General features: G+C 40.7%; 1 protein-coding gene across 2 annotated transcripts in view; it reads right to left on the reverse strand.

Moving 5' to 3' along the window:
• Positions 1-8,741: 8,741 nt before the first annotated feature.
• The window catches only part of PTPRE (protein tyrosine phosphatase receptor type E), a 97,270-nt gene continuing 90,107 nt past the window's right edge, over positions 8,742-15,904 (reverse strand). For both annotated transcript variants that reach the window (XM_053949196.1, XM_053949197.1), the window contains exons 16-20: positions 14,854-14,988; positions 13,213-13,338; positions 12,328-12,488; positions 11,561-11,696; positions 8,742-10,001 (exon numbers count right to left, since the gene is read on the reverse strand). In XM_053949196.1, the coding sequence (XP_053805171.1) occupies positions 9,927-10,001; positions 11,561-11,696; positions 12,328-12,488; positions 13,213-13,338; positions 14,854-14,988 (633 nt within the window). In that variant the 3' untranslated portion in view covers positions 8,742-9,926. The remainder of the gene's footprint in view (positions 10,002-11,560; positions 11,697-12,327; positions 12,489-13,212; positions 13,339-14,853; positions 14,989-15,904) is intronic.

Consider the following 15,904-nt stretch of genomic DNA (forward strand, 5'->3'; position numbering starts at 1 on the left):
CTGTGCTTGTACCTGTGGCCCATCCTGAACCTGTGCTTGTACCTGTGGCCCATCCTGAACCTGTGCTTGTACCTGTGCCTGGAGCTGTACCTGAACCTGTATCTGTGCCCCAACCTGAACGTTTTCCTGAACCTGTAGCAGTGACCAAGCCTGTGCTTGTACCTCTGCTTGTATCCGTACATGAACTTCTACCTGAACCTGTACCTCTGACCACACCTGAGTCTGAACCTGTACCTGAATTTGAACCTGTATCTGAATCCCAGCCTGTAGCGGTTCATGAACCAGTACATGAACCTGTGCTGTACCTGTGCCTCAATCTGTACATGAACCTGTACCTACACCTGTACCTGGATCTGTACCCATAACAGTACCTGTGCTCATACCTGGATCTGAACCTGAACCTTTGTCCATACCTGAAACTGTACCTGAATCTGTATCTGAACCTGTACCAGAACCTAAACCTGTACCTGAACCTTTGTCCATACCTGGACCTTTATCTAGATCTGTATCTGAACCTCAACCTGTTCCCAAACCTGAACCTAAACCTGAACCTTTGTCCATACCTGAACCTGTACCTGAATCTGCACCTGAACCCTTATCTAGATCTGTATCTGAACCTATACCTGAACCTAAACCTGAACCTGTTCCCAAACCTGAACCTAAACCTGTTCCCAAACCTGAACCTAAACCTGAACCTGTTCCCAAACCTGAACCTGTACCTGAACCCAAACCTGAACCTGTTCCCAAACCTGAACCTAAACCTGAACCTGTTCCCAAACCTGAGCCTGCCCAGCCTGACTGAGCCCCTCTCTGAGGGATGGGGACTTGCAGGAAGCTCAGTGGTCCCAAATTTGCACCTCCTCAGATCAGCAGAACGTACCCAGATTCACTTTCTATCAATTCAGCTTCACTTAGGCTTTACGAAGTGATTTCAGCATCTGTGTTTAAACAGATTAAAATACTACTAGCCACAAAAATGCTATTAACCACAACAGTAAGGGGGAGAAAAATAAAGGGAGGGAGTAAAAGTTAAATTAATATTTTGAATCCATTTTAATCAGCCAATTAGTTACCTTCATTTAGATATAAAGCTGATCCCCATCTCTGCTCCCGAACAGGAATTCCTTACTGAGACTGGAATGTGAGGATCTGTGAGGCCAAGAATTAACATGAACACTGTGCTGTTCTGTGATTGAAGGCAGAAGAAAAAAATAAAAATATTAATAATAATAACAACACCACCACATTACTGGGATCTGAAATGTGACATTCTTTCCAAGTTTGATGCTTGGGAAGGGGATACAGGACAAGGTCATCCAGCCTTTTGTGCTTCAGGGGATAAAATTCTACTATTCACGTCTTTTACAAAGCAGAACTTTTGATTTTGCTCCTATTTTATTATCTAGCTTGCCTCAAAGACTATTTCATGTGCTGTGATGACTTTAGATGGGATACAGTTAGATGTAAGCAGCTTTTTAAATGTTATTTTTTTCAAATAAATGAATTTGAAGTCTATTTTGTAAGCTTTGTTAGTTCAGATTTAGTTTAGTTCATATTATTATTATTATTATTATTATTATTATTATTATTTTACAATAGCTGTGTGCTACTGGACAATCTTTAATTTAGATGTAAACCATACCAAAATCAGGATTCTGTTTGGTATCTAATTGGGTATCACTGCCAATTAACAGGCATTAAAAAATCCTTCCTGTGGGTCCTGAATGATGTATCTAAAACAAACAATTGATAGCAGAAAAACTCGTAGAAATTGAATTTATTGCAGTCTCTGCCAGCCCACATGTGATCAAGCAGCACAAATAAATAAATACACCTGCACTGTGGCAATAATTGTATTTTCTGGCATGATTTACAGTGGTGCCCCAGCTTTTCTGATGTGCAATATTTAGAGGAAAACACAAATTATTACGAAGGTTTTCAATGTCTCCAAGAGCAGCATCTGTACAAATATTTGCCAAAGTAGATTTACAGGAGGGAAAAAAAAACAACAGAAAAAAAGACATTTTCTTCAAGGTTTAAATTTGCTGGTAGGTTAATTTGGGAACATTAAATTTAGACAAATACACCTGAACCCACCATGAAGTAAAACTGTCAACTGTTAAAAATGAGGAGAAAAAATAAAGTCAGTGCTTGAAGCTCCCTGATAAAGAATTAAAAAATCAGCATTTTAATTTATCACATGAGGATCCTCATACAGAGTTATTTATTCAAGTGTCCAACAGGTGGTTTGGAGGCACTGAATGAAGCTGGTTTTTCACAGACTTTACCATCAGTGTTTTTACTTGAAAAAGCACAAATTCTGGAGAAAGCTTTTCCTAAATTAGGGCTTTTATAAGGCATAAAATAAATAAATATTCAGGCTATTCACACTGTGTAAAGCCAAGTCCAGGGATGAGAAGCCATATAAATAACCCTGAAAATTTCAAGTTTTGCAACAAATTTCTCTCTAAAAATCATAGTTTATTTCACTGATACATTATTGCACGCAGGATTTTTTTACTAAATAATAATATTTTATTAATATTGTTACTAAAATAATAATTTTTACTAAATAACTTACTAAATAATAAATAATTTTTCATTAGTTACCCAGGAGTGCTGGTATTCATGCACAAAACCTGATTTTGACAAAGAATTTTATGTGGGAGGAATCTGCATAAATTTATGAACAAATGGGATGTTCCTAAATTTTATGGAATATTTTGAAATAATTAATTTACCTTAAATTAAATGAGAGAAAATAAACTAAGAGAAAACCTTTTTAATATGATGGACTCACTGATATTTTTATGTCAAATCTGTATTTCAAGTAATCCAAATTAATCTGGAAAAGGAGTTTTCCAATTGTCCTTCAAAGCCAGGGAAGATGACTGGGAAGCAAAAGACACAATGTCCCTTATGGGGATTTTTGAAGGAGTTTTGAGTAAGTTTGAGATGGGACTTTTGAGTTTTTTTAGATGATGTGGTTTATTTTCCTTCTTTTTTATACAGGTAGGAAGGGTGACTTTGGTTTATATTGTTATGGTACTGTTTAGAAGGTTATTAGACTCTTAGTTATAAAACCTTTTAAAGAGTTATTGACTAATAAAACACAGTTAACAAGGATTTTTATGGTTTTGACTTAATTTTTAAATATTTTTGTTTATGGATTCATGTTACAGTGTAACTTTTTTTAGTTATTATGACACACAAATATAGCACTGCACTTTAATCTTTACTTTTGTAGCTACTTTTATTTTTTCTATATCTTAAACTCTAAACTTTCTTTTACTTGGTTTAACTCATCTCTGCTTTAAACTATAAATCCACATTCTCCCTTCTAGCACTGAAGTCTGGAAGCCTTTTCCAAGCTCTCAGATCAGATCCTGTGTTCAATTCTAAGCTTTGGCTTACAGGCCCAGAGTTGTGAGAGTTCCCTGCATTTCAGATCCCAACAGTCCCGGTGAAATATGTCAGGTTTAAAACGCAAATTAAAACTTTGCACTGTGTTCTAGGTCTGTGTGACAGACTTGCCACTTCCAAAAGATGACAAAACCACCCCCAAGGATGATGGAATCCAACTCCTGGCCCCAACAATCCCACCTCGTGCCCGATCTGGGAATGAAATCCTTAACCCAGGAAATGTTGCCATCAACTTCAGCAGATCACTTTAACCCCAAAGGTTAAAATCCCCTAAGAGGGATCTTGCATCTCCCAGGCAGTCCTTTTGCACACTGATTAGAAATTTGTACATTTCATTGGGACTGGGTGAGATTCCCCTGGATTCAGCAAATTAACTCAACCGCTGAAATTCTGGAGTTCCATAATTTCCATGAAATTACTCAACCACTGAAATTCTGGAGTTCCGTAATTTCCATGAAATTAACTCAACTGCTGAAATTCTGGAGTTCTGTCATTTCCATGAAATTAACTCAACCACTGAAATTCTGGAGTTCCATCATTTCCATGAAATTAACTCAACCACTGAAATTCTGGAGTTCCATAATTTCCATGAAATTAACTCAACCACTGAAATTCTGGAGTTCCATAATTTCCATGAAATTAACTCAACCACTGAAATTCTGGAGTTCCGTAATTTCCATGAAATTAACTCAACCACTGAAATTCTGGAGTTCCGTCATTTCCATGAAATTAACTCAACCACTGAAATTCTGGAGTTCCGTCATTTCCATGAAATTAACTCAACCACTGAAATTCTGGAGTTCCGTCATTTCCATGAAATTAACTCAACCACTGAAATTCTGGAGTTCCGTAATTTCCATGAAATTAACTCAACCACTGAAATTCTGGAGTTCTGTAATTTCCATGAAATTAACTCAACCACTGAAATTCTGGAGTTCTGTAATTTCCATGAAATTAACTCAACCTCTGTGAAATTCCAGAGTTCCATAATTTCCATGCACACTTACAAACAAGGTTGGAGAGCAATTCCATGGGCTGCTTCCTTGGAAACAGCCTCTGCTCCATCCATAGGCCACCACATGAATCATAAAATCATGGAATGGTTTGGGTTGGATGGGACTGAAAGCTCATCCAGATCCACCTTCCACTGTCCCAGGCTGCTCCAAGCCCCAGTGTCCAACCTGGCCTTGGGCACTGCCAGGGATTCCAGCCAAAAATTCCTTCCCAATATCCCATCTTTCTCTGGCACTCCATGCTCTCATAAACATTCCCTCTCCATCTTTCCCATAGGTTCCCTTCAGGTTTGGAAGGACAAATTTCTATAAAAACCCCAACTAGAAAATCCCACACTCAATAATTCCTCCTCAAGCTCTTCCCAGCTGGGAGAGTTTTCCTTGCTTTTTGTCCACCCATTTGGTGAGAACTCCCAGTCTGGATCTTCTGTTCCGTGTTTATGGACAGTTGGAGTTCAGGAAAATTCAGGAAAACGCTGGAGTTGTTTCTCATGCAATGGAAACAGGTGAAAAGGATTCTTTGCACAAAGAACTTCCTTGGCAAGGTGTCAACTCGATTAATGACTGAGTAATTCCCCTCCTCTGTGCAAAGCAGCACAGAAAATGGATAAAAGTCATTAGAAGGAAGCTCTCACCAAAAGATCTAAATTACATCCTAATCCTTTAATTCCTCAGATGAAGAACACTCGCCGGGAAGTTCATTGGCCCGGAAAATTCTCAATTCAACAATTTCTGCATCAGGCAAAACAGAGCTTGACATTTGTGCAGAGCAAACACCTCTCTGATCTGCCTTACTTTATCCTGTTTAAATATCCTATTAAAATAAATGCATTTCATGGACAGTTACAATTAAAGTGTATTTTTTTTTCTAAAAGCTGAGTTTCTAAAAACAGAACCAGATAAGGAACCAGAAGGTCTTTATGGTATATTTTTTGTAATGTTTAAAAGTAAAAAAGGAAAAAACCCTAAAAGGAAAAAACCAACTGTATCACCACCAGAGTACAGAAATATCCATGTTTGCTGTGTCATTAACAATTACAATTATCACTATTTATTGAAATTAACCAACAATATTAATTAATAACTGATAAATATTTGAGATTCTTCTGTTTTCTGAGACCACACCAAGGCACCTGCCTGTGCTCACACACAGTTCCCTCCCAGTGGTCACACAAGCTGCATGAAAGTACATCACCCACTCACACCAAATATTTTATCAACTCCTCTGGAATGATTAAAAAAAATTAACAGCTTTTACATGCAATGGCAAATTAGAATCAGATTTGTTAAGTTTGGAAAAGATCATCAAATCCAACCAACCAGTTCACCACTAACCCATGTCCTCCGTGCCACATCCACACACTTTTTGAACACTTCCAAGGATGGGCGCTCCACCACTGCCCCAGGTATTTTTCCAACACTGTAAAACCCTTTCCAGGAAGAAATTTTAATTTCCAAACCTCCCCTGGCACAATTTGAGGCCATTTCCTCTCATTCTGCCAATGATAGAACAATGCCCAGGAAGGACATGCAGAAAAGTTCTTCCCAAGAACCATGGAAAAAAAAAAAAAATTCCTAAAATTACCTACCCTGAAGAGACATCTCCCAAACGGGAGCTGTGGGGTGGGCCGGGGGAAACAGAAAAGGGTCAAACAGAAATCATGAAATCCTATTTGATTTGACATTGGCACGGAACCCCTGAGCAGTTACTCCTGCTTTACACAAACCTCCCCCCCTTGTCACAACAGCGGGGCCTTCTGGGTTAGTTTTAGCAAGATGTCCAATGCAAAACTTGTCAAAATGAATTAAGAAATTGCTGTTAATTAGCCTGAACTTTCAGTTCATGATTGGTGACACAGCTGGAAGTTTAGATCCTATTTTTATCTTGGTATCACACCACAGTTTACCAAAGGATTATTTAACTTATTTTTTAAATATTTACTTACTTTTATTTACTTTTACTTTATTTACATTTTACTTATTTTTACTTAATTGTATTTACTTAATTTTACTATATTTATTTCATCAGATCTTACTTATCCAGACAGTTTGGGAAGACCTGGATTCCAACTGCTTCCGTGAGCTTCTACACCCTTTATATGCACAATGTTCAGTCCCCAAATAAATCAGAATTTCAGATAAGCACTGAAAAATTACTTACCTAGATAATGGATTTCAACTCTTTTAGAATGCTTAATTCAAATGAACATACAACACAGGAATGAAATTAAAAGATTTAAAGGAAATAAAGCAGGTGGAGAATAAAAAAGAAGCTTTGTTCTTGCATCAGAATGTATTAGATCTTGCAATTTGCATATACAAATAATTCAGCCACATTCACTGGCATTAAAAACACAGCAAGATCAAATTAGAAACATAAAAGAAAATAATAAGAGCTGAAACTGTATAATACATACATATATTATAAAGATTTGACAAATTAAATACATTTTGGTTATACAGAAAAGTTCCAGTAACTTTACATGAAAAATGGGACGAGGGAAACGCAAATATTTCGAAAGACTGAACACGAGGTGGACAGGCTCATTTTAAAAGTTAAAAAAATACATAAAAATAGCCTAAAAAACACTGCTAATTACAGTATGCATTCTCCATTAAGGCCCAAGTCAGCCAAGCACTATTGAGGGATTGCTCCGGGGAGTCCATGGCGTTCATGGATTGTGGGGTGAGGACGCTGGGAAGCGAACGCTTCAGTGCTGAGCTGAGCTGGGACCTTCTGAACACACGAACAGTCCAAGTCACACAGTGACCAAAACCACAGACGGATCAGAAGGACACTTCCAATCCAACTATTTGGCCTTTTAAAGGAATTCCATGCAACGGACGGAGATTCAAAGGAAAATTCCAGTCCACCAAGACACTCCCCAGAGCTCCAGCCATCGAGCACACGGCGACTGCCAAGGGAGCTCTTCAAATTCCACAAAAACCTTCACGGAGCTACGGCTGGGAGTTCTGAATTCTATTCTAGGCATTTCTCTTCCCTGCCTCCATCTCTCAGTCTGGTTATCAACTAAAATCCGAGTACCCACCGAGGATTTGGTGTTCCAGCTGAACTCCATCCTGCTCCTGGCTGGAAGGAGGCCTTTGGGAACCCCGTGGGCAGCTCCTGGGGGGCTGGGGGACCCCCACACCCCACCACTGCTGCACTGAGATCGGCCTCGTGGCCAACTCAACCCGAGGTTTTACCTCAGGGGCCCCAAAGTCTGCCCAACACACAAATAAATTCTTATTGTTCAAATGCTGGCCGAAGGGTCAGAAAGATCCTGACATCAGGATCATAACATGGGAATTCCTTTATTTTCCAACCTTTTGGAGTCTCCCTGCGCTGAGACTGACTTCAGGAGACAACCCCAGTTTTTACCACAGGGACCCACAGATCTGCCCAACAGACAAATTATTATTATTATTATTATTATTATAATGCCCCCTAAATGGTTGGAAAGATCCTGACATCAGGATCATACCATGGGAATTCCTTTGCATTATTTTCCAATTTTTTGGAGTCTCCCTGCACTGAGATTGACCTCATGAGACAATTCAACCCCACTTTTTCCCTCAGGGACCCACAGAATCTGCCTAACAGACAAATTATTATTATTCAAATGCTGGCTAAATGATTGGAAAGATCCTGACATCAGGATCAGAAAATGGGAATTCCTTTGCGTTATTTTCCAACCTTTTGGAGTCTCCCTGCACTGAGATTGACTTCACGGACAACTCACCCCCAAGTTTTTACCTCAGGGACCCAAAATTCTGACAAATTATTATTCAAATGGGGGCTAAATGGTCAGAAAGATCCTGGCATCAGGATCAGAAAATGGGAATTCCTCTGCATTATCCTCCAGCCTCTGGGAGTCTGTGCTATAAATCAGACTGAACCCCACTGTATAAATGATTCCAGGCCGAATTTATCCTGGCTCTTTGCATTTGGATGGAATTTCAGGAACATGCCCTTCCTCAGCTCCACTTCCAGTACCCAACCCTGTGGCTCGAGCGTTTCTTCTCATAGAGACTCCCGAGCGAGGTTTAATCTTTAAACAATCTCGTTTTTGAAGTGCATCATGTACTGTACAAATAAATACAGGAGTGCAGCCATGGGAAGACAAGGACAGCCAATGGCACTCTGGGGGTTGGGGGCTCAGGAATTCCCATCCCAAACCTTTTCCAGCCAGGCTGGAATGGAAGGAGACCGAGGGGCACCTTCCCATCCCCTTGCATTGCTCCAAGGTGCAATGAGATTCCATTGGAACGGGATAAAATAGTGCAAGAACAGCAGGGAAAAGCTCAGTTCAAGCTGCTTGTTTGAAATAAGGCCAAAGCCTGGCTGGACGAGACAGAAATGTTGCATATTTGTTATTTAATTAATTACAGATTCACCCCTTTGTGCTCATTAAGTCAGAGATGCTTTTGGAAGAGTGGGAAAGGTAAATTTGGGAATTATTCAACAATCCCCTGTGATTTTGGGGATTTCCCAGCCCCTGGTCAGGGCAGTAATAAAAACTTTTACATTTTCTGTCACCAATTTTATTCTCAGTAGTACTTTCAATAAAAATATATCTCTGTACACAACCCTAAACCCCCTAAAGAAAGTCCTTTTTTGATAACATTTCTGGGAAGGTAAGGACCTGAAGGAACTTCTACAATACTCAATGTTTCTGGCATTAAACTGTCCATAAAACATTTTTTCCAATTTTTACCTCTTCATTATCCTGCTGAGTCAAAACAAGGAATAAGAGTTCATCTCTTATTTTAAAGAAGTGGGAAGTTATGCAGGTGTTTATAGAGAAGAGATGCTTTTAACTCCATTTCTGGCCTTTCTCTTCAAGTAGACAAGTTCAGGTGCTGCAAAATATACTTTTCAAATATGCAAAATACTCTAAAAATCACATTATTGCCTTTCCAAGTCGACTTAGACAATATTTGGAAAAAAACCCAAATGAACAGGGCTTTGAAAGTTCTGTTAATTCAAAAATTCAAATGTGTATTTCTACTGATTTTTTCCTGTGGATAGTATGACTCAAAATCCAACAAAACCTGGAGGCTCTTTAAAACAACCTGGAAAAATAAATATCTATTTTCATGGTGAACATATTTCCCTGGTGAACAAAACATGTTCAAACATGTGCACCCAAATTCACTTCTTTTAGGATGAACTGTAAATCACTTGTCAAAAAATTCAAGAAGTGGGAAATTGTAAAATTCAAAGGGAAAAAAAAAATCCATGAATTAATTTTTTGTTATTTAGAATAAAGATTTCTGTCCCATCTTACAGTGCTATACAGTATAAGAACATTATACTTTGCTTTAGAAGATATTTATATTTAAGAAACAACTTTATACAGCAAATGCAACTTTTAGAGCCAGCACAACGTTGTATTTACAGTTCAGTCAACAATCCAAGTGACACGGAATAAATTAACATAATATACAACTATTTATACAGACAAATTAAAAAATAAGGCAGAATTCTCATTTGAAATTAGCATAATCTGAAAAGATGTCGATGAAATCTTGTACCACTCTGTAGCAGAATTCATACTGTTCCTGGAAAACAAGGAAAAGACATCAAAATGTGCTTTTGGTTACACTAAGAAAATCTGAATTCTGCAAATCCCAGTGGCCAATTCAACATGTCCTAACTGGGACCAGCAGCTGAGGACTGGTCTGCTCTGATTTCTGGCTGTTATTTTAAATAAACCTCTTGCTTTGGTCAGACACAGGCTGATCCCTGCTCTTGGGTTAAAATGATTGCTTGAGCTTTTTCAGAGATGCTTCTTAAACTGATTCAGTTCTTAGGCCTGGCTTTTGATTTAAACCCAGCTGCTCACAGCAGAAACTCCTGAGCAGCGTCCAGGGATAATTGGGGAACCAGAAAATCCCAGGATGGTTTGGGTTGGGAGGGAGCCTAAATTCACCCAGTGCCACCCCTGCCATGGGCAGGGACACCTCCCACTGTCCCAGGTGCTCCAGCCTGGCCTTGGGCACTGCCAGGGATCCAGGGGCAGCCACAGCTGCTCTGGGCACCCTGTGCCAGCCCAGCACCCTGCCAGGGAAGAATTTTTTTAGCAAATAATATAAAACATGATAACCATGCTTATTCTAGAGCCTAAGAATTAATTTCAAGTCAGTTCTTCTCATTCTGGATTATCTGCCCGACAGAACCAGTGAGGGATGTGGGAAAAGCCAAATTTAGATTATTGATAAAGCATCACTTTCCTTCAGCAGCTGTGGAAGGAAACTCCACAGCTTCTCTGGGAATTCCATCCCAGCTCCTCCCCACTCTCCCAGGGAGGAATTCCTTCCCAATATCCCATCCATCCCTCTCTCAGCCCGAGCATGGATAATCCAATTCCATTCCTTCACCCCCTTTCTTCCTATCGGTGGGATGGAGAAAACATCTCCCTGGAAAAAGGGTTTGAGGCAATTGTTTCTAAAGAGGTTTCAGATTGCTGAATGGAAGCTGCTATGGAAATCAAAAATATCAATATTTTTATGTATTTTCAAGTTCAGAAAAGTCTCAAAAAACTTTTTTATCTTGCTCAATAGGGAAAAGCATCTGGACTAAGCTTCAAATAGTAGTTGTAGATGACTTGAAGGAAAACCTTAAAGACTTCAAACAAGGCAGAGACATTTCCAAGGATTTCCACATCCCTGGCAGTGTCCAAGGCCGGGTTGGACAGGGCTTGGAGCAGCCTGGGATGGTGGAAGGTGTCCCTGCCATGGCAGGGGTGGGAATGGGATGAGCTTTAAGGTCCCTTCCAACCCAAACCATTCTGGGATTCCAATTTATGCCCAGACATTTTAAGGTAAGAAAGAACAACTGATAAATAACCTGAAAGCCATTTACTTAATATATTTTATCACCTGCAACACTCAAAATACGTTTAATTTCACTGCCTCAAGTTCCTAAAAGAGAGAGAATATTTAACCAAATTGTGTTTTCAGACATGCTCTAAAAACCCCCTGTAAAACCCTGATTATGCCTTGTACACACACATCCACCATGCATCATTGATGCCAGCCTGCAAAAAACCCTTTTATTCTCCTCTCCCAAGGATATTTCCACACAGAACTCCCTTCCAAAGGCCTGGTAAATCCCATACCAGTGTTTGCACCATGTGTGGCCTCTGCAGCCTCAAGCTCTTCACAGCCTGGAACACGTCCAGGAGCCCCTCAGCCTTCACCCGTTCCAGGATGTTGCTCAGGGCTATGAAGGTTCCCGTTCTCCCTGCTCCAGCACTGCAATGAAAACACATTTTTTTTGGGGGGGGCACGAACTGGGATAAAAATGGGAAAAGAGTTGGAATCCAAAATGCAAGGAATTCTCAGAACTTTGGGCCTGTGAGCCAAAGTTTAGGATTAAACACAGGATTTGATCTGAGACCTTGGAAAAGACTTCCAAACCCAGGTGCTGGAAGCAAGAATGTGGATTGATAGTTTAAAGCAGAGATGTGTTAAACCAAGTAAAAGAAAGTTTAGAGTTTAAGATATAGAAAAAATAAAAGTAATTACAGAGGTATGTAGAATGCAGCACTGTAGGTTTGTGTGTCATACCGTGATTGGCTAAGAAAGCTGACACATAAGGATTGGGTCAAAAACATAAATATCCTTGTTTGCAGTATTTTATTGGTAAATAAATCCTTAAAAAGGTCTTGTAACTAAGGGTCTTGTGACCTTCTGAGCCATGCAGAGAAGATGTGAGTCAAACTCACCCTTCCTGCCTGTGTGGAAGATAAGAAAAATAAATGGCATCATCTAAAAAGCTCAGAGGTCCCATCTCTAACTCATTCAAAATTCCTTCAAAAAATCCCCACGAAAGAGGAATGCGGGGGGCACAGAGCAGCCGAGCTGAGGTGCAGAGGGGGCTCACCTGCAGTGCACAGTGATGGGGTGGTTCCCTGTCTGCTGCTGCTGCTTCTGCACAGCTGCAATGAGGTCGATCATGCCCTTCCCTTCGGCAGGAATCCCGATCTCCGGCCATCCGTGGAAGTGGAACTGCCTGACCAGCCTGCTCTGCTTCTCCTGGTTGCTCTGCCAGCAGGAAAACAGCCTTCAGCCACTTGTTCCTCCCAGGTGGAAACACAACTCCTGCCTGGAACATCTGCAGCAGCAGTTTTGTGCTGCTGCAGGAGAGTATTTGCAACCTGGTCCATACCATGGCCTTGGTGATTTTATTTCCAGTGATATTCCATGATTCTATCCTGGCAGCTCTGTTTCTAAATCCCCCACCCACTGATAATTTCCCCCTACAACTTTCCTTTGGTTTGCACAGCTGTTTCCTCTGGGAAGGACTTAGGATACACTGGAAGTGCCCAAGGCCAGGCTGGACAGGGCTTGGAAAAACGTGGGATAATGGGAAGTGTCCCTGCCCATGGCAGGGGGTGGGGTGAGATGAGTTTTAAGGTCCCTTCCAACCCAAACTCAAATTTTGAGAAAAATCTTGAATCAAATTTTCTTTGATACCTATGTGGAATATAGCAGAAAAATCTAAGAATAATAGCAACGACAAAACAGTTAAAAAAACCCCAAAACCCACCCCCCATTTTGCAACCATCCGTTCTGCTGATCAGAATTTTCAGGGACTTGAAGCAAAATTATTTCATATAAGCTTCCTCTGAACGCCAGCTTTTGATTAACCACACTTAAGTTTGGACAGAAATCCCAGAATTTAAGATACATAACCAGATTTGTAAATGCCTTCTGATGGAAAAAAAAAAAAAAAAAAAACCCAAAACCTGGAATTTTGAAGAATTACCGGATTATATGTAACCAGGAAGTCCCTCACACTGAAGGCATCCATCAGGCTGTCACTCTTGATCTCCACCGTGATCTCTCCGTGAGTCACAGAGCCCTCTGATGGCCAATACTGGCAGCATTTTTCCTGCAGAATCCAGAGAATTGCAAATATTCCTTGATTTATTTTTCCCCAGTTATCTACGTTGTCATGAATCTCTGGCATAAGAAGTGACATCCAGCATAATAAGTGTGTTCTAAACACTAAGAATACAGTGATAAAATATTTCTTGAATAGAAACCATCATGATGAAAAGGGCTCAAGAGGCCCAGATAGCAAATATTGCTTTAAAACAGAGTAGCATAATAAATGGAATTCCTGAAAGCAAGGTAATGTTGTTAAAAACCTCCCAAAACCACCAAAAAAAAAAAGCTTTTCACAACACTCTTGTGGAATTTTCAAGCTGCAGCACAAGACTCTTTAATTAATTAATGACATTAATTCTCATATTTAAATCAAATAAGGAATTAATTATCATATTTTAATCAAATTAGGACAGGCTCAGAATGAGCAACAGGAGCTTTTACTGGGACAAATGGGATAAAAATTTACACAAAAGTTTGTTCCCAAATCCCAAAACTCTGTCTTGTGTCAGGCATCCCTTGATGCAAACTGGAAGCTCCCAAAAATCACAATATTCTGCAGTTTTTTTTGTGTTTCCTGGCAATTCCAGAAAAAGCAACAATGCTGCCTCACACCAAAGAGTGAAGCAAGTGCTCATTTTAGGAAAAGCCAAAAAAAATCCTGGATTGCTGGAATTTTTAGACCAAAAAAAAAAAAATTGTTTCTCCAGTATTGATGCTTGTGGTTTGCAGGTGGGAAGGGAAGTGTGGGGCTGCAGGGGGGTCATGGGTCACATCAGGCCCTTTTCTGACCCAGACATGGGGCAACTGAGAGGCCTTTTGAAAACTTTTATTCCATTTTCAGTCTTGTGTGGAGAGTGAGATAATACAGATGTTATCATTCATGCCACCACAATCAGAAGCTGTTTCCTAATTACAACTAATTTAAGTGTTTCTTGGCCTATCAGCTTTTGCCACATGCTGTAAATGCCTGAAAGCCAATCTAAAATTACCCCTCTTGGGTTCTGGAAGAGGTTTTACAGCGACTTCTGTGAGCCACAGAGAAGTTTGATCCTTGTGTACCCCTGAAAGAATTTTCTACCAAGGTCATTGACAGAGAAACCAAGAAAGGGTAAGAGAAAGTGCAAATGTCTATTCCAATGAGCACTTTGCTTGTCTTTCCTGACCAGTGAGTAAGGTGTAAACTTATAAGATTTGTAAGAATGTATAAAAAGCATGCATGCTTTAATAAAACCAGTTTGAAGCCTTCTGAAAATGGAGCGTGCTGCTTTGGATTGTCTCCATCTCAACTATGACAGTGGCTCCCACTACAGAGCATCTTTCACAGTTCTAGTTCTCCAAAGTCTCCAGTCTCATTTGCAAGCCTTTGAGATTTGTTTCTGGCTCCATTTCTCTCTCAACAATGCCTGTCCTACTCCATGGCATTTCTAAGTCAGCATTTCCTATCTCGAGGTTCGCACACTGTGTGAATGAAGCCTTCTGCCAGGCTTTGGGAGTTTCAAATCCATTTCCCACGTACCTGCTCCCTCTCCTGGACCTCGGTGAGCATCACGATGGTGTGGCACTTCCACTCCCACACCATCCTCCAGAAATCCTCCACCGTGTGAGGGAGGGGGCCCTGGGTGGCAATGAAATAATCCTTCTGCCGATAGCCCTGCGGGAAGAGAGCGGGGTCACCCCGGGGACAGGGACAGGGAGGGGGCTCACGGGGACACCCCGGCTGGAACGGGGGCTTCTCCTCCAGGGAACGGCCTCAAGCTGCACCAGGGAAAGTGCAAGTTGGGTATTAGGGGAAATTTCCCCACAGAAAGTGTTGGCAGTGCCCCTGGAGGGATTTAAAAGCCATGTGGAGGTGGCACTTGGGGACATGGGGCTTTGGCAGTGCTGGGGGTGGTTGGACTCGATGGTCTGAGAGAGCTTTTCCAACCTCAGCGATTCTGTGGTTCTAAAATCTCCCCCAGATTCACGGTGCTCAGGTGAATTTCTGCAGTCATGACGAGATTCTGCAGGACCGGATTCCACAAGATTATCACAAGAGCAGCTCCCAGCTTTCTCCAGAATGAACTTCTGCCTCAAGTGTTGAGGCCCAGCTTCATTTCACAGAACCAATGAGGTTGGAAAAGACCTCTGAGACCATCGAGTCCAACCTGTGACCCAACCCCAAGGCTCTGAGGGCCACATCCAGCCTCTCCTTACTTCCATGCAGGTGTGATCTGTATGGAATCCACCACCCTCAGTCACTAACATGGTTTTACTGCTTAAGGACATGATTAATTCTCATATTTCAACAAAATCAAGACACAATCCCGTGCTCAGCTTCCAACAGGAACTGGGAAGAAAGCTTGGAATTCATCCAGCTCTGCTCAAGTAAAGCCTGGCTGCCAAACACTGTCACAGTGCTCAACAGTGACTTTTCTGTTTGTCAGAAAAGCAAATATTTACACCTGTTAACATGACCCAGATAATGGAATCACTGGCTGTAATTGTGCAGCTGATTTGTTTGGTCAGAATTTAATAAAAGGTTTGGTTTATAAATCTAACAACAAGGTTCAAATTGCGCAACAATTTCA

The sequence above is a fragment of the Vidua chalybeata genome, chromosome 8 (genome assembly GCF_026979565.1).
Source record: "Vidua chalybeata isolate OUT-0048 chromosome 8, bVidCha1 merged haplotype, whole genome shotgun sequence".
Classification (NCBI taxonomy): domain Eukaryota; kingdom Metazoa; phylum Chordata; class Aves; order Passeriformes; family Viduidae; genus Vidua; species Vidua chalybeata.